This window comes from Paramisgurnus dabryanus, chromosome 6, assembly GCF_030506205.2.
Source record: "Paramisgurnus dabryanus chromosome 6, PD_genome_1.1, whole genome shotgun sequence".
NCBI lineage: Eukaryota > Metazoa > Chordata > Actinopteri > Cypriniformes > Cobitidae > Paramisgurnus > Paramisgurnus dabryanus.
This window is the reverse complement of record NC_133342.1, coordinates 32,252,080-32,271,511: the sequence shown is the minus strand read 5'-3', so window position 1 is coordinate 32,271,511 and position 19,432 is coordinate 32,252,080. Positions and strand designations below refer to the sequence as shown.

The following is a 19,432-nucleotide window of genomic DNA, read 5'->3' as shown; positions in this document are numbered from 1 at the left end:
ACTCCACTAAAGTCCACTATATGGAGAAAAATCCTGGAATGTTTTTCTCAACAAAAAAAAAACATTATTTCTTCTTGACTAAGTAAAGAAAGACATCTTTGATAACATGGGGGTTAAAAGTAAATTATCAGGATTTTTTAATGAAAGTGAAAGAACAATATCTTTAAAATTGTTCGCTAAAACAACAACTAAACGGGATATTTATTCCTTACAAAAGCAGTTGTATTAAGCATTGAATTTTCCCCCATAGTGAAAGGGCCCAGTCTGGTTATATCTAATATGTTTGGAAAAACTTACTTCAACAATGTTCATGGGGTTTAATAGGATGTTGCTAAGTGGTTACTAGGTGGTTAGGACATTGCTAAGGCATTGCTTGAGGTTAGCTGGGTGGTTATGGTATGGTTGCTTTAGGGTGTTAGAAATTTTGCCTTATAAGTCACACAATATGAAACATGGAACACATCAGTTCCGGCCAGTGACTTTTTTTTTCAAGGGCGCTTGATGCGAAGTTCGTCACAACATGTATGTAGCTCGTCATGTGTGTGGTTCGTAATTTCAAAATATCTGTTCCTGCCGCCGAGTGATCCTATGTGCATCACGTGTCTTGTCAAAATAAGTGCCTGCTGCAGATGCGTCTAAAGGGTTTATGATAAAAGAGATGCTCACGTTTGCCAGATACTCGCATAATCTCATGCGTAATCAGAGTTTACTGTTAAGGGAGTGTCTAGCGTGTATTTTGTGAACGTGAGCATCTCTTTTATCATAAACGGTTTTGACGCGTGTGCAGCAGGCACTTTTTTGACAAAGCACGTGATGAACATGGCTCACGTGACGCAACAAACACATATTTTGAAAACACTCGGAACACACATGACACTCAGAACACTTAATTTGAATTTGCGCCCCTCGGACAACAAAATTTGTAACTCAAATCCACTGCGAGCCGCTTTAAATAAAAGTGTCATCAAAATGCATAAAAGAAATGAAAGTAAGTCAAAACCAGGCTTACGTGTGACAAAAGTTGTAGTAACCGGCTGACTCCTGCCCTGGTCTTTCAGTGCCACCAGGTTGACAGTGTATTCCTCCCCAGGCTTCAGCCCTGTTTGGTGGAAGGATGTGATGGTGCTGGGTAGCTGTGCCGTCATCCCTCCATCATTGTCCTGTCAAATACACAAGAGATAAACAAAAACATCAATCTTTATAATACCAGATACCTTCATGCATACACCAGGGTGCAGGCAGGCTGGAAACAGTGCACGGCTTAAATTATCAGAGAATGTTTTCAGCGGGCAGTCGAGTGTGCAATAAAGAAGCTGTTGGAATTTCTGTGTCGATTTTGCCAGATGTTTGATGTATTAAATCAGAGTCTTATTTTTTACAAACAGTTGTGAGTATGATGCACTGCGGTACACAAGACATCACCTGACCTCCGCTTGAATGCTTATGAACACTGAGACTATGGGGGCTTTCAAAGGTAAGCACAATTTCTGACTTCTAAAAGCCTCTTTTTTCCTTTTATCTTTTGTTCTTTCCCATCGACTTTGTGAACGCCCACTTGTCCCTGCCATCAGATCCATTACAATATTGTGAAGATTCAGAACGGCTCTTATGCTTTTTAGTATTAAATCCGCAGAGGGTAAGACTTCCACTTCTAATATGATTTCCCCCGTGGCATGGCGGGGTTGGCTCTCGTACTCGGTACTCTTAGCAATCCCTCCCAACCAAGGAGGATTGAAGTGCACGATGACCCCCTGTACCCCTCTTTTCGTATTCACTTTGCATCCTTCTGAAGATGCATCTGATTTTGTTTGCAGCGTATTCTCTGCTTAAATCTAAAATAAATCAAATCTGCAATGCAGCGAATGCATCAGATCGAAGAGGCCGATGTGTATAGAAAGAATTAACGGTGCAGCTCTTTTACCTTTTAAATAAACGGTTATTACCGTATCGAGTTTTCAGACTTGTGTAAGGAGATTCATCTAATCATCTGCCGGCTGGATGAAATCTTTTGTGTGTTCATGGTTACGAGCTGAATACCATTAAGCAAACCCACAATCCCAGTTTTCCGTTACCAGCAGTACAATATGCCTCTCATACATCAGTTTTTCTAGCTTGAACATAATAGACTCAAAGCATGATTCTAATAGTAACAATATCCACAAAAGAAATTCCTCAGGGGCTGTGATGCGTGTTTGTTATTATATACAGGGGGGGAGATGCTTCACCTCACTGTGAAATGACAGGTATGCTGCACAGAAGACATGCTGCTTTGCATAAAGCGATGCCTCCCACTGCTGTCTCCTAATGAGGCACTGAGTGCAAGCTCCATATTTCGCTGGCATAGAGGAGCTGGACAATTTTCTTCTTCTTGTGAAAGTGTAGTCTGTACATGGTTTCATCCAGATGGACCATTTCAGAAGGGATTAGTGGGAACATCTCTTGCTTGGATGGAATGAGTGTTTCTGCCATGCTGCAAAATAACTCTCATGCAAACATGGACACGTTGACATTGAGGCACCTGATCATTTTTTTTTATTAAAGCATCAATTGGTACGCCGTGCACATATGTCTGTGCAAACGTGACAATGTGATGCCCCATACATCATTGTCAATGCGCACCGTGTTGGATGATGAAGGCCCAAATGCTTATAGATTCCCGAACATTTTTGTTTTTATGCCAGGAGCGACAGCAGGGGCAGATTCAATTGAAGTGTGACCTTTTAAGGAAAGTCTTACCTTGGGAATGAAGCTTATTTCCCAGCCATCAAACAAGTAGTCTAAAGGTTGCCACTGAACCTCCACGGATGTCTCCATGATTGATTTGAAGAGTAAACCGTCTGGATTCGAGAGATCTAAAAGGTAGAGATTGATGAATTATTGGTCTTTAGTCTGTGCGTTTTCAATAAATCCGTTTTTTTTCTAAGAAACCAAGACAGATCTTGCTTGCTTTGCTTCATAAAAAAGAAGTAGTGGAGACAGATGAAACATCATGGAGACATATTTTGTGGTTTTATTGTTCCCGTTTGTAACTTTACTTTAATATGACAGCATTTTAGTGCCACTTAAAAAAAAGATTACGAAAATATATTCAAAACTATGAGAACCTTGTAATACATCAAGAATAAAAGGTCAATATTTTTAGAATAAAGGTGTAGTATTTTAAGGATTAAGTCAATGTTACGAGAATTAAGCCAAAGGAATGTGAGAATACATTCTTAATATAAGTTCATTTTTACATTAAAGGGGGTTTAAAGTTATTTCATGGATTCTGACTTATTAACACAGTTTAAGAGTTGGCCTCCTCATGCTAAACATAGGCAAAGTGTCAAAAAAGAAGCAGTTGGACGTGTGACAGAGTATTTCTGTGTTGAATGCACTTCGCCAGGGTTCAAACAATTTTCTGAAAGTTTTCTCCGATTATGATTCATACGTAAAAATCTTGCTCTAGTACTTTTAAGGGCTATTTCGGTGCAGGAAGTACAATGGAAATCCTTATATGGAAACTTTAACCAGAATAGTGCACGCACACACCAACCAAAAGCGACACAAAATCAACATCACCGAAAAAGTTTTGTTTGAGAGGAAAATTGACCTCATTCAGCATCCCAAAGAAGCCAGCATTACAAAAACAATTGATGTAGTTTGTTTTTCCAGGGGAAGCATCGAAGTCGTGTGTGTGTGTTTGTTTAACGCTGGATTCTGTTGAAATGGGGTGGCCCCAACCGGGTCATAACTCGCAGGCGGTAAATAAAATTGCATCAAATGTCTGTGTTTTGTTGCATATAATGTAAACGACATGAAGACATTTAGTGAATCATAAGTTATCCAGAGATAGTGCAATCCAGTCTCACGGAGTTGCGTATAAATAGCACAAAGTTTGAAAATCGTGCAATGCATACGCCAAATTCCAATTTGGTGTGCATATGATACGCCAGTCCTTCCCATTCACTTAAACGGCGCATCTTTTTTTGTCGCTTTATTTATTGGTTTCTCAATTTTTTTGCAATTTTTTTACCATTTTCGCTTGGGTTTAGGGTTAGAACAACTTTTTGTTATATAAAAATGACATCCTAACCCAAACCCCAATTCTAACCCCAACTCCAAGCGACCATGGCTTAAATATAGACAAAAACATGGAGAAACCTGTATATTAAATAACGTCCTTCAGCAAATCTGAAATCTAAACCTAAACCGAAGTGAAAATAGTTTAAAAAACAGAAAAAATTGAGAATCCAATAAATAAAATGATAAAAAAATGCACCGTTTAAGTGAATGGGAAGGACTGGCGTATCATATGCACGCCAAACTGGAATTTGGCGTATGTATTGCACGATTTTCACACTTCGTGCTATTTATACGCATCTACATGTACATGAGACTAGGTAGGATATTGGCATAATGTTTTGTGTGTGCTCCTTGCTCATGACTCGCTCCACCAAGAGGAGCTTGGGTTTATTGTAAAGTATCGGTACAGCTGATTTGTATTTTATAAATCTGATAAAACTAAAGACTCTTTGGATAAATAAGGAAGTTATACTACTCTATAGTTAAAAGATTAACTTGAGATAAGCAGAAACCATGTGTTATGTGAGCTTTGATGTGTTTGGGGTGGTGTGAACAAGTAGATCAGCAAAGCAGACACAAAATTCAGTACAACTAACTAACTAATAAAGCATAAAGTGTACAGGCACGCAGATCAGCCCAAAATATACAAGCAATGCTCAACAAGCAAATAAAAAAAACTATGTAAAAAGGCTTAACGTGGTTTAATGCATTAAACATTCATAAAAAAAACTAAAACTGTATACCTCTTATTAATAAAGCACCAAAGGAACCCAAACGCAAATCCTGAAATGCATATTAAGCATTATCCTTGCATTTAATATACCTATTACAGTATGCAATTTAGTGCTTTGCATCTGCTTGTCTGTACGAGTTATGTCTTCATAAGTTGTTTACTGAATGTGGTATCTGTTTTGCAGTTCTGCTTGTTCACAACATCCCTCCAAAAACATTAACGTCAAATTTACACAAATCAAAGTTTTACTTATTTTTTTTACGTGACACTAAAATGTTGTCAAACTTTAAATATGCTGTATGTCTCACTTTTAAATATCTTGCTTAACTTGGAATGGCATCTCTATATAATATTCGATTATGCATCAAAAATGCACATTACAGATTACTTTGACAACTACATGCTACACAGCTTTAAAAACGATAATCAAATTGGCTATGCAAGTCCATTAAACCTACTATTTTAAATCTTGACTAGTGATGAGTTGTCGGAACTTATAAACAAGTTGAAATTGTTTAACTTAATTTGTTAAGTTTAATTAAACATGCATTTGAAAGTCTCCAGTAGCTGAATGTCTCAGATGCTTAACCAAGATCATAATACCTGACAGATGCCAAATGCACACAGTAACTGCTTTCAAATTCATTAAGTTTTGATTATCTTCATTACCTCTAAATGACCTGCAAAAATGTTTGAAACAGAAGGATAGTCAGTGCTACTTGGTAATTGTTTGCAGAACGCCCAACTGGCTTTTCACAAATAATGGACAATTTTTACAATGTGCTCTATTTTGGTCTGTGGCATACTTAGGGCTGACAAGCAGTGAGCGTATATGAAAGGCCCTCTAGCATTCTGCCAGTCTGGCACTGCTACCCAACAGGTGGTAAAGGTGTCTAATCATATCCTGTTGGCAAAAACAGCCAGTTCATCCCAAGTAGTATAAAATATGAACATGTTCCAATGCAAAAGAAACCGAGAAATAGTGCCGAATCTCATGCAACTTCATCAGGGTCATGCTTGTGTAATGATGCGCCTACAATGAAAATGTCAAGTCAGACAAATCTGTGCAAAGTGCTCTGACATTTCCCTGGAAAGAACATTGTCTGACGAGAAGACTGATGTTATTCGAATAAAAAGAGCTCTCGGAAGTAAAGTGCACTCACAGGTGGATACTAAGGTGTTCATAGGTGCACTGATGATGTTGTCGATGACGGCGTACACGTTGATGTTGTACTCCAGTCCTGGCTCCAAACCTTTGATGGTGGTGTTGGTAACGTTTCCAGGTACTCTGATCTCCAGTTGGACTCCACCAGGGGTTGTGGGGGCATAAGTGATGAGAAAGTCTGTCAGGATCATAGACCCCTCCCATTCCAGATCAACAGTATGCTCGGACACCCCTTGAACTCGTAGATGTATAGGAGGTGACACTGTGGAAAAAAGTGCATGAATATGCAACATGTCATTCTGATAAAAAGCATTCATTGAGGACATTTATGTGGTAATGTGCTCTTAGGGGAAATCATGGTAAGCCACTTTACAGCAAGGCTTATACAGTATTTGTTCACAGGTTTTTTAACAACATGATCTCATGGAAAGTCGTGTTGTAGTTACGCAAAATTGTATCAATTTATTTGTGTACATGGCGCGAAATTCAGCTTTTTTACGTGACACTCGCACAAATTTCTATAAACAGTTTCTCATGTCGTGGCACGACTTTCTTTTTTGCGTCACTTTATGTATTGTTTTCTTCTTTTTTTTCCCTATTTTTAAATAATTGTCGCTTGGGTTTGAGGTTAAATTTGGGCTTGGGTTAGGATGTACTTTTATTTATTGGTTTCTACATGTTTTTCTTCCACTTTTAAAACTATTCTATTCTGGAGTTGGGGTTAAAGTTGGGGTTTGGGTTAGGATGTCTAAAAATGAAATAGAAAGTGATTCTAACCCCAACCCCAAGCACCAATGGTAAGAAAATAGTAAAAAAAAACACTGAGAAAACTATACATGAAAAATGAAACAAAAAAGAAAGTTGTGCAACGCACACGAAAAACTATTTATAGAATTCCGTGCGAGTGTCACGAAAAAGACATTCATGCTCAAGGCACAAAAAAGCTGAATTTCATGCCTTGGACACAAATAAATGGATCAAATTTTGTGTGACTATAACACGACTTTCCGTGAGATCATAATTGTATGTATTAATTTCATGAAAGGCTGATTGTTTATAATCTACGCACACACTGCAACCATTTCATATTTTACATCCTGTCAACTTTTTTGCCCATTTAAATGAGTCATGGGTAACATGGTCCAGTAAGCCCCTGCTGGTGGATGTTGTAACTACATCATATGGTTGTCTCCGTTTACGTTCATTAAGTCTCAAAGTGTCCTTGTTTTGTTTTGTCATTGTGTGCTTTATATATACATACATATTATCTCAATACACATAAGATCTAACTTTAATGTGATAAGTGTTATAAAACCCTGTACAAAATACATTGAATTGAGTGAAATGCGCCCACAGGATAGCATCAAGGCACGTCCAGATCCAGTGTTTGCTTTGCCTCCGGAGATACCATTATCTGATCAATTTTATGATGTAGGCAGCATAGATGTGTCCTTTTCTGCCTTTAATATCCTAAAATCGTATTCACATACGTCCACAGGGAAAGGGACTGGTGAAGCTGTAAACATTAAAATGGTGACAGAGAAAGCAGCCGGAGAACAGTTTCTGTATAAATGCAAATTCATTTTTTTTTCACTTTCAACAAGTTTGCATTTCTACAAAGAAATGTATATTGCACTTTTTAAATATTTTCATGGTTATAGCCGATGGTGCCTATGAAGCCTGTCCGAAACAGTCACTGCCTGATAGGGTAGAGGAGGTTGCAGACCGAATAAGAAGCGGAGCAACACGTCGCACCATGTATCTAAAAATCAAACACATTATTTTCTATGAATGTACACACATTGGCGGCGCCTGACCGCTGCTGTGCCACAGAGAGCCCATAATTTAACATTTAATAACATAATAACATAATTTTCATATTTTGTATCTGGAAGTAGACTCTGTCTGACTAAGCTTACGCTATTGAATGTGCACGCACGGTGTGCAATACCTGCGAGTTGTCCTACACCTGACACGGCGCTGCGCTTCTCACCCGGTATGTGACCTTCTTAAGAAAGCAACAAGTCAGCTGCCTAAGCTTTTAGCTGTAATCAATATTAAGTATATTTAGCATCGGTTGCCTTAGTAACGACTTAACCATCTAAGCAAGAGTCAAAAGGGCAAGACCTTATAAGAGCTGGAAATTGTGCCTCTGCTCTTGTTCATAATGACGTCACGCAGCATTACAAGTCCTGCAGCTCTGATAACAAAAGTCAGAGGATTTATTGTATTATCATGCGCATGAAACTCTTCACCTATTTGCTATAGCAAAAGCCTCATGTATAAATAAGTAACAATAGACAAACCTGTAGTAATATAGGCAATAATTTGTATTTCATTATGTATATTTACTTGATTATACCATGTCTTTTAATTTACATATTTTAGTAAATCCTTAATACAAGAATCTTGCCTTAGGGAGTCAAAATTATCCAAAGCAGCACTAACTGTAGAGTAGATACTGTGCATTGTGTAAAATACATGAAAGGTTAGCACCATCCCCATCCCTTTCAAAAAGCACACCTTTCTATCTAAAAAGGTCATGTTAGTACCTCAGATGTATATACCAGCCTGATCTCACGAGTACTCTTACATATTTTACGAGTTGGCTAATTCATATGAATTCATACGAAGTTAATCGTGCAAAAATATATGATTCTCATAAAAAACAATGAAACTAAACTCCTAACCCCGCACCTAACCCCAACGTCAGAGGGGTCAAGGCAAATCGTACAAAAACTTACGAATTTGGTCGTATGAATTAATACCAATTAGCCAACTCATAAAATATTTACGAACTCCTGGAGATAACGTTGTATATAGTGGTACCAAAAAATATTGGTACTAAATGTAGGCCTATACATATCTGTACCTAAATGATACATATTAGTAAAATTTTTAAAGGGTTCTGGCCCTAGTGACCGATTGGGACTTTTTTTTTGATAATGAACAAATATTTCAATCCTAATACTCATTTGATCTAACAATTCACACTGAAGTATAAGCTCACAGTATCAGGCCTGTATTTCACATGTTGTTGGCTGTTTAGATCACAGTACAACTAAATGGATTTGAGCCATATATGCCAAAACAAATGGATTCTGGCTGCCTGTCTAAAGATTCATTTAGCTAGTGTTGTTATGTACTGTATTCAAGCCACAAAAGATCCCAAGTCGCATCTTGCCTAGTAAAATCTGACACTGATGCTTCTGTATGCGCAGAATTTAAAGATGCTGGAAAATGTACTTGATACTTATAAAAAGCGATTGGAGAATCCCATATGGGCTACTCATGAGACAAAGAAACAATCCGGGTCTCCAGAACACACAAGGCTTTCTAGTGATACTGGGCTCATAGGACTGGCAATAAGTGGCCTCTAGGGAACCGCTAAGGACTTGAGAAAGCAATTCAGCTCCTTCCACACGAATGGGACAGATTGGCGTTCCTGCTGCTCCGCCTCAACCACAAACCCCTCAAAGAAGAAAAAAATGTCCCAAGGTGCCCACTTAGCAGAATTTATCACTTCAGCACCTGTGCTTTCTCTTCATATCTATTCAGCGTTGCCTTTCATTTTTAAGGAGCGAGGAGTAAGGGAGACACAGCCTTGCCTGGAGGGGAGAATCAGTCTATGCCTCTCATTATCCATGATCTCTTCCAGGAATGTCACTCAAAGACAATAAAATGTCAGATGTTAAAAGCTGACACATATTAAGAAATAAAATTTGAGATTTGATCAAGACATTTCAAGAGAAAAAATGGACATTTCAAGAGAAAAAATGATAGCAATGGCAAATTATGAATAATACTCATAATCATTACTTCTAATGATGCTGGGAAAATCTTTCCAAAACTCATCACAAATTTTTTCATGATTTCTTAATTAATAACTCACTAGTGCCAGCAGATACTGATATTGTAAACCGTACATACAGTGGTGGGCCGTCAGCCTAAACACTATCACTGACATATTATGCTTTAATATAATTTTATGTTTTAAATTCCTAATAGTCTATTCTTCTCATTTCATATTTTTTTCTTGGTTGTGCTGCTTTTATTGGTGTATTTTTATGTTGTAACTTTTATCCAATCATATTTTAATGATAATTTGTTGCCAGGGTCATAATATGTGCCAATAAAAATAAGCTGTTGCTTTAACCAATCAGATTTCGAGTTGGTAACACCAGACATATTATAATGTTGACTTTTCACCTCCTTTGATTGGATGGTCAAAGTGCCTGTGCCTATTGATTACATGATAATATTATTTCAACCATTATATACAGGGCTTGACATTAACTTTTTTGCTAACCAGCCAAAGTGGTTAGATGTTTTCCAAAGTTACTAGCCACTCAGCATTTTCACTGGGCACAATTTTGTTGCTGGTAAAATTAATTTTATATGATTAAACTTGACTTTGGCATTCTAAAGTGAATTTAATTCGAGAAATGTACTTGGTTTAGGTAAATTAGATGCAGATTGAATATCAAATGCAGACTGACCACCCAAATTAAGACTACATTATTTAGCTGGTAATATCAGTATACTTTAGATCATATCATATATTTAGTTGCATAAAAAACATGCTAGTAGGCATAAATAGATTAACTTTGAATGAATATATTAAAAGTGAAGCAGGGGTGTAGAAGATAAACACAAAACCCCTCGACTACCACTTTAAATATTTATTACCAAAAGCAGCAGGCTAAATACTGTAAAAAATGTACACCATGTTTAATTGTCACCATGGTTGAGATTCATACTCTGAATGTGGCATCACTCTGGCTCGCTTGTGGTTGACATGTATTAAACAGGAGTGGACCACACAAGTGCCAACAATCCATGCCAGGTGTGGTCCGAATCTGGGACAGAATTTAAATAAACTATTACCCAGATTTGGGACAGATCTGCATTATTTGCTTTGTGCTTGGCTGATGTGTGGTATTTCTATGGCTTGCTTGTGGTAAAGATCTGGAAAAATGGAAGTGGACCGCTCAAGTGCCATCATTCCATGCCAAAGGTGGGCCAGATGACAGTGTCAGATGTGAGCCAGATCTGGGCCACAGCAATTTTGCTATCTGGGTCGCCACTCCCCCCCATTTTGTTTCTGATTATTATATATATATTTTTGAAAGCCTGCAAAAAGTACTGAGAAAGACAAACATGTATTTAAAAATATTTAAGTATCATCTTCATATACTTAACATTATTAACATGTTTGGAGGAATTTGGCATACAATGTTTGGAAAATGGCACAAGAGAAAATATTTTCTTGCACATTTGCATTTTACATTATATAATGATAACAATGATTAAATGCATATTTCGTCCAAAAATGAAAATTGAACCTATATTCAGATATTTTTGAAAATGTCCTAGCTTTTCCAATCTTTATAATAAATGAATATGGGGTCCACCCCTTCAAGTCCAAAAAGTGCATCCATCCTTTGCCAAAGTAATCCACACGGCTCCGGGGAAAAATAAAGACCTTTAAGAGGAAATCGATGTGATTTTGTAAGAGAAATATACATATCTGAAACGTTACAAACGAAAATAACTAGCTTCCCACAATGTTGCCATCTTAGACTCCTCCGCATTCAGGAGAGAGTATCAGTATAGTGTATGCACTTTTCATATGCGGAGTCACAGATCCGCATGCGTCATACGTCACTACGAAAAGTGGGTAGACTATGCTGATACTCTCTCCTGAATGCGGAGGAGTCTATGCCGTCGTTATCGGAAGCTAAGTATATTCGCTAAAATAAGATAAAATAAAGAAAAAAATAGGATAAAATAAAATGAGATAAAATTATCATATTATTTAGAAACTTGCTTTAGTTTCATCAAGGTTTTATAAGCTAACTCAATCGCATGGTTTCACATTGACTTTTGTATGCGACTGTGTGCGGCTGAACGCACAGACGCGCATGGACATGAATTTGTGCGCGCACACATCAGGGCGACTGCTACGTCACTTTTACAAGCGTGAATTGGATAACATTGCATAAAAAACTAAATTGCATTGTAACAAACATATCTACATTGCTTATAGATGGTTTCATCAGACGCAAATGCGGTGACGCGATTACGCATCTGGTCGGAACTTTACTTCCGGTTTCTGTTTGTTTAATGTTCTGACTAGTCGCAGAAACTGAACTCTTAAACAAATACCTCGTCGAAAATAACAAATGTTTTGGTTTCCTAGGTAATCTATGTGTTGTTCATTTTGCTTGTTATATAAATTAACTACTTTAAAAGGACTTTGTTGTTATTTATTCTTAGTGGAGTTTACCGGACGTGAGGACCATGAACGGCTCTTGTTTATGTTGTTACTGCTGAAACGGTCTATAGATTCGTTTTTGCCACGATTATCTTTGTAAATTCTTATATTAGATAACTGCTAAAATGTTAACTTAAGATTTACACTGGGCACAAAAGATTTACACTGGGGCACATGCCCCAGTAAAAGGGTTCTAGCGACACCTTGCCAAACAATAGATATAATGTAGCCTGCTGGCTGATACAGTATGTAAGTTTGATTCAATGTAAGTTTAAGACATGCATTAGTATTAACAGACCCACTTGACTAGAAAATGTATTACAATGTACTCAATGCATTTACCAATATGACACTAACAGCATTTCAGTATAACATACCAGCCCTATTAAGACGACTAGTTCTTATAACTACATCTGAATTACAGTTCTTATCACTCGACATCTGTGATTTCATGTTTCACAGATTCAGACGGATCTCTATGTTTATTACAGAGATGCAAGCGTCTGTTTAAGCATTGCAGATCACATGCTCTTTCAAACGTTCTCCTTTCGAAAGTAAAATAACAAATATTTTAAATAATTGTTGATTTAATCTGAATATATTACATAATTGCTTAAATGTTTCCATCCACACTGTGAGGCACTACTCACGTACAGCATGATTTTATGATTGTAAAGGTCAAAACAGATGAGGAAATGTGTCGTGAATATTTAATATCCACAACAACAAGCACATTTGCATGAGATTACATTTCCTAGAAAGACCACAGAGAATAAACAGCAGGTAATTTGCTCCATAACTTTTTACAGTTGTGCTAGTAAAAGACAGGCTTTGCAGATTCACAGGTCACAAAATTCTTAACATCCAATAACTAGTCCAATTCAAATAGGGCTCAATGATATATTTCTGCAAAATATGTTATTTTATATGATATATTTAGATGATGGCAAGTGAATATGCACAAATGCTTCCTACCGCAAATGGTAGTGCATGGTGCAAGCAACACCAAGGTCATGGATTCAACTTCCATGTTATGCATGTATAGCCAAAACACTGAAATTCACTTCAAATAAAATCACCTGCCAAATGTATAAATGTATGACATTGAACTTAATGTTCATAATTTAAGCTCTTGAATATAAGATATAGGAATACATGCTGATTACAAAAATGATAGTAATAATATTTCTCATCTCAGAAATACATTACACATAATATTCCAATTTAAGCAATCTATATATTTTAGAAAGGGAACTTTGCGCATCCCATTGCCTTGTCCTTTTTGTTTATTTTCTCATCACTACCTGTTTGCAAAACATGTTTTTCTTACGATTTCAAGGCCTAATGAAACGCGAAAATTGGATAGAGTAACTGAAAGGAAAGTCATATCCTAATTCATTGGCTTGATAATATAAAGACCCAAGAGAGCGGAGAATCTTCAGTAGCTGTGTAATAATTGAGCAGCTGCTCGCCATATTCCCCACCTCTTGTGCACGCCACCAAACTATTTTCTCCTAATTGCAATGAAATAAGCAATTTTACCTCCACTTGGTCTTGCAGAAATAGAGAGCGAAAGAGTTGGTTGGTAATATGATTTGCCCTTCCCAATCATCAGATGACAGCTACCTCGAGCAATGTGGGGTTTCTCCAGCCTTTTCTGCGAACTAGCTGTGAACCTGAGTATGTGTAATGGAAAAATCGCCTCTGCCTGGTTAATATGACACATCTTCCCCAGTGAATGTGACTTTTGACAAATGAATGGTGTTATGCTGTGAGCTGTCACCAATTTCGCAGCTACGGGTGAAGTGGAAGGGGGTCTACAGCGGGGTTTAGCATCTGCTGTGTGTGCCGATAAACGGGGAATCGGTTACTGTTCTTCAGTTCCAGTGTGGATTTTATTGGCCTATTTTTAGAAAGTACATCAATTGAGATTTTACAATAAAGTAACTCAGAAGATATGAAAATTATGTTGCTATTTTCTTTTTATTGTGCAATCCTTTATTGTGACATTATTTCTTTTTTGATGGATTAAAAATGTTTAAAGAACACAGATCGATTATGGAGAATTTTCTGACACATTCTTTATAAGTCTCGGGAGATATTCAGTACAACTAGTGTTTAAAATGATTCAGTTTACATTAAATAAATACATAAAGTATGCAAAAATAAGCCATTCTTTGTTAAATATTTAATTGTTGATATTTTTGGTGCCTTCACCCAAAATGTAAAGAAACCTGCACTCTTAGACCACGTTTGCACCACAACTATGTAAAAAAAGTTTCTTCACCAGCGTCAACACAATCTTAGTCCAGTACTGTTGTGTTTGGTTGCATGCCTGTGCCAGAACATATAATGTGCAATGCCTATGGACTAAAAAAAAACATGTGTGATGTCATTCATGGTGACATTTCCATTGTGGTAGTTTGCACATAAATGTCCCAAACTTGCATGTTAAAACCTTTTTATGTTTGCTATAAGGTATATTTCCCAGCTCAGCTCATTTCCTTGGTTTACCATGACCCCTGTTTTGCTCTCTTACTGCTCTACTGTGTCGAAAACATATAGTAGCATAATTGAGACCAAATCTATGAAATTCCAGCTATAGTCATTTTTTTGTGATGTACTGTATGTAAAGAACATTCTGTGAAAATATAGCCAAAATAACTTTAACCCCTTCGGCGTCACCCGGCGTCTTAATAAAAAAAAAAATCCAATATCATAATAATTTTATAAATAAAATTATAAACATTTTAATCATTCACACATGTAATAATGTAAACATAAAGCCATAAGTCTTTAGTTGTTGTGATTCAAATTTCAAGTCAAAATCACAAAAAAAAACAAGGATTGTGTCACACTTTTAGTGGTTTTACCAACAACGGCCACTATGTGTCAACGGTTTGCTGCATACTCTTGTCACAAATTTATAAATTACTGTCACTGCATTATTATTACTGCAAAAATGTTTTGAAATATGAAAACTACATTCTTAGACCTTTCCAACAATAAATAGTTTGTCAACATATTTGAAGATATATAATAGGATATAGTGTTATGAATTAATAATAATTCATGTAAAAAAAGGTCATGTAACAAAAAAACGTCACTACATAATTTCTATCATCAGATGACCTTGACATATGAAAACTACATTCTGAGAGCTTTCTATTGATATATAGTTTGTCATGATTTTTTAGGTTTAGAGTAGGGGTTTAGTGTTATAAATGTGTAAAAAACTAATTTGGCCTACCTGTGGGCCTGTGACATTTTAGAAACTGACTCTAACTACGTCATAATTTTCCACAAATGGTAATGAAATATGAAAATTACACTCTTTGAGCTTTCCAACAATATATAGTTTGTCAAGATTGTTTAGGTTTAGAACAGGGTATTAGTGCTATGTAAAAACAAATGGAGTCCACCTGTTGCCGTGGGACATTTCAGAAACTGACTCTCACTATGTCATAATTTTTCCAAAATTGTGAGGCAATATGTAAACTACACTCTGAGAGCTTTCCATCAATATATAGTTTGTCAAGATTTGTAGGTTTAGGGTAGAGTATTAGTGTTACAAATATATAATAACAAAATGAGCCCACCTGTGGACCCGTGTCATTTTGGAAAATGTCTCTCATTGTGTCAATCCTTTACCAAAATGGTGATGATAAATGAAAACTACACTCTTAGAGATTTCAATTAATATATAGTTTGTCATGATTAGATAAGAACTAACATGCCAAACACTGAAGTAAACGTAGGATTCCCGCTGGCAGGACAGTGACATTTAGCAGAATTTAAATGTTTTGAGGCACACACTCTTCATAAATCAATTACTCTCCCTACATAATTTATTTTATAAAACACTGTTAAAGTGTGTATTCTTGAGGCTTAGACCTTTCCAAAAATGTATAGTTTGTCGTGATAGATTAACATTTACATCAATAATATTAAAGTAAACTTAGGTGTCCCGTATACGGGATGGCGGCGCTTAAGATTAATATGGACTAAGACCATGTAAAAGATTTATGTGAATTCAATCACTGTAATAAAACTTCGATGTGCCTAATCTTGTGATTAGATTATAGATTTTACAGACAGGGTCACAAATTATACATGTTGAGCACGAACCTGAAGCACAGTCATCCCCCGTATATCCCTCTTGACAGGCGCAGAAGCCGTCCTTGCACACCCCTTTCTGGCTGCAGTTATTGGCACAGAAGATGAGAGAACAGTCCTCTCCTAGGAAGCCCGGACGGCAATGACAGCTTCCGTTCACGCAGGTTCCCTGATCGGAGCAGTCGTTCAGACACCTGCCCTGTGAGCAGTCCTCACCAGCATAGGCTTCTTCACAAACGCACTCGCCATCGATGCACAAACCCCTGTCGGAGCAGTCGCTTGGGCATCTGGGTTCTGAACAGTTCTCACCGGCGAAGTTACGGTCGCACACACACTCGCCCTCGATGCAGATGCCCTGGCCGGAGCAATCATCTGGGCAGCGTGGTTCAGAGCAGTTCTTGCCCGTCCATCCTTCTTCACACACGCATCCACAGATCTCCATGCTGAAGGTGCCATGGCCGCCACACTGAGGGACAAAGTCCAAGTGACCTGAAGGGTGAACAGATATTTTGGACACTGTAAAATATTTTCATATTTGCATATATTTACATTGGCTTAAAGGCAGGGATCCATGATCTCTGAAAGCCAATATTACCTAAACACGCCTCTACCCCAATAGAATCTGGAACTTCTGTTGATAGACCCGCCCCACACATATGCAACCAAGGCAACGATGTCGGTTAGTAGACACGCCCCTTACTGCTGATTGGCTACAAGTGTGTTTTGGTACTCGGCCCGACTCCCTTTTCCAAAGTGTTTTTCAAAAATCACACCCCCGCCTTTAACAGCAGTACACTCTTATGCAGGGTTCACACCAGACACGGTATAGGCGGCAAGAGCTAGTGATTTACATGTTAAGTCAATGCAAAGAAGCATTTAGGCATCCTGCGGCGCGAATGGTGCGAAAGATGCGGAATGCGCAGATGGCGTGTTTCGCGCGAATTGAGCAGTGCTGTGAGTTGAAAAATCTGCAGCGCGTTAACCGATCAGGACCTTGCTGTAGTAATGGCGTGATTAAAGGAAGCGAGCGGAGTCTCAGTAGAGTCGCAGAAGCCCCTCCCATGATGCGAATGTCCACTTGAATGTCTTAAATGACTAGAATTTCATGTACAGGTTTCAAGCGCGAAGGAAGCGAGTGAACTCAAATGTTCAAGCGTCCAACTACATGCAAATAGTGCATATTTGCCGCCCCTACCGCGGCTGGTGTGAATGCACCATTAAATATAAAGGTGCTTGAAAAGGTTCTTCACAGCGACGCCATATAAGAACCATTTTTGGTTCCCATGTGAACCTTTTAGTGAAAGATTCTTAATGGAACCATTTCTTTATTATCTTTTCAAAGATTTTTGCTAGCTTTTGTCCAACAGAAAGGTTTTGTGAATGTTAAAGGTTCTTTAAAAATTTAAATTCTGTCATCATTTACTTACTCTCATGTTGTTACAAACCTGTATAAATTCCGTTGTTCTGAATCTGATGAACACAAGCAAGATATTTTCAGGAATGTTTGTAACCATGAATGAGCCCCATTCACTTCCACATTAGAAAATTATGCAAATCATGAATTAATTTTCATTTTTGGTCAATTATCCCTTTAAGGAACCATACAGCCACAAAAAGTACTTTTTGTATGTTAGGGTGTTTTCACATCTGTAGTTCGGTTCTCCAGGCCAAAAGCAAAAAAATATATACATTGTAACCTTTTTAGCAGTTTTGTTTCCTTTTCACACCAAACTGATTGCTCTGATCCACACCAGTTGAAACGAACCAAAATTCTGTCATGTGATAAGATACACATCACTCACTGGCCACATGTATTTGAACGCATTTCCTAAACTGCTTCTTGATTGTATACAGCACTCTAGAGACCACCTCTTCAAGGTGGTCTCGGTTCGCTTGTTTAGTCCGCTTTTGGTGTACACCAGAGTTCGATTGCTGCATTCTCACCTGCCCAAATGAACCACACCAACTGAGCAATTGAACTCTAATACGATTCAACCGAACTAAACAAGGCAGGTGTGAAAGCACCCTTAAAGGAATAGTCCATTTTCTTAAAAGAAAAATCCAGATAATTTACTCACCACCATGTCATCCAAAATGTTGATGTCTTTCTTTGTTCAGTCGAGAGGAAATTATTTTTTTTGAGGAAAACATTGCAGGATTTTTCTCATTTTAATGGACTTTAATAGAGCCCAACATTTAATACTTAACTCAACACTTTTTTTCAACGGAGTTTCAAAGGACTCTAAACGATCCCAAACAAGGCATAAGGGTCTTATCTAGCGAAACAATTGTCATTTTTGACAAGAAAAATAAAAAATATGCACTTTTAAACCACAACTTCTCGTGTATATCCGGTCGTGATGCGCCAGCGCCCCCACGCAATATGTCATGATGTCAAGAGGTCACAGAGGATGAACGCGAAACTCCGCCCCAGTGGTTACAAGCGTGTTGAAAGAGGACCGTTCCTACGTTGTTGTATGTCAACTGATACTAATTAATGTCTTTGTGTCAGTTTATTGTTTACAATGGTCCGCAAATGTGCGTTTTATATATGTAACACCTGACCTCCCTACGTCACTACGCATTTACGTTAGGTCACGCTGGACTGGACCTAGACGAAAAGTTGTGGTTTAAAAGAGCATATATATTTATTTATTTTTTGTCAGAAATGACAATCGTTTTGCTAGACCCTTATGCCTCGTTTGGGATCGTTTAGAGTCCTTTGAAACTCCATTGAAAAAAAACTCTTAAGTGTTGAGTCAAGTATTAAATGTTGGGCTCTATTAAAGTCCATTAAAATGAGATAAATCCTGCAATGTTTTCCTCAAAAAACATAATTTCTTCTCGACTGAACAAAGGAAGACATCAACATTTTGGATGACATGGTGGTGAGTAAATTATCTGGATTTTTCTTTTAAGAAAATTGAATATTCCTTTAAAAAGGAAGAATCAAGAAACAGAGGTGTCAGGATCCTGCCAGATCCTTGTTTGTATTTAGATCTAGCCAGCATGGCAGGGTTCTAACAGTACAATGTTTCATGTGAGAGATGCGGTTAGGTTTAGGGTTCATTGGTTT

General features: G+C 37.5%; 1 protein-coding gene across 1 annotated transcript in view; it reads right to left on the bottom strand.

The window, feature by feature from the left end:
* Positions 1-19,432, bottom strand: part of tnr (tenascin R (restrictin, janusin)) — a 218,899-nt gene that overhangs the window by 53,119 nt on the left and 146,348 nt on the right. Inside the window, exons 5-8 of the mRNA XM_065276614.2 lie at positions 16,369-16,845; positions 5,962-6,225; positions 2,737-2,852; positions 1,010-1,160 (exon numbers count right to left, since the gene is read on the bottom strand). Coding sequence (XP_065132686.1) covers positions 1,010-1,160; positions 2,737-2,852; positions 5,962-6,225; positions 16,369-16,845 — 1,008 coding nt within the window. The remainder of the gene's footprint in view (positions 1-1,009; positions 1,161-2,736; positions 2,853-5,961; positions 6,226-16,368; positions 16,846-19,432) is intronic.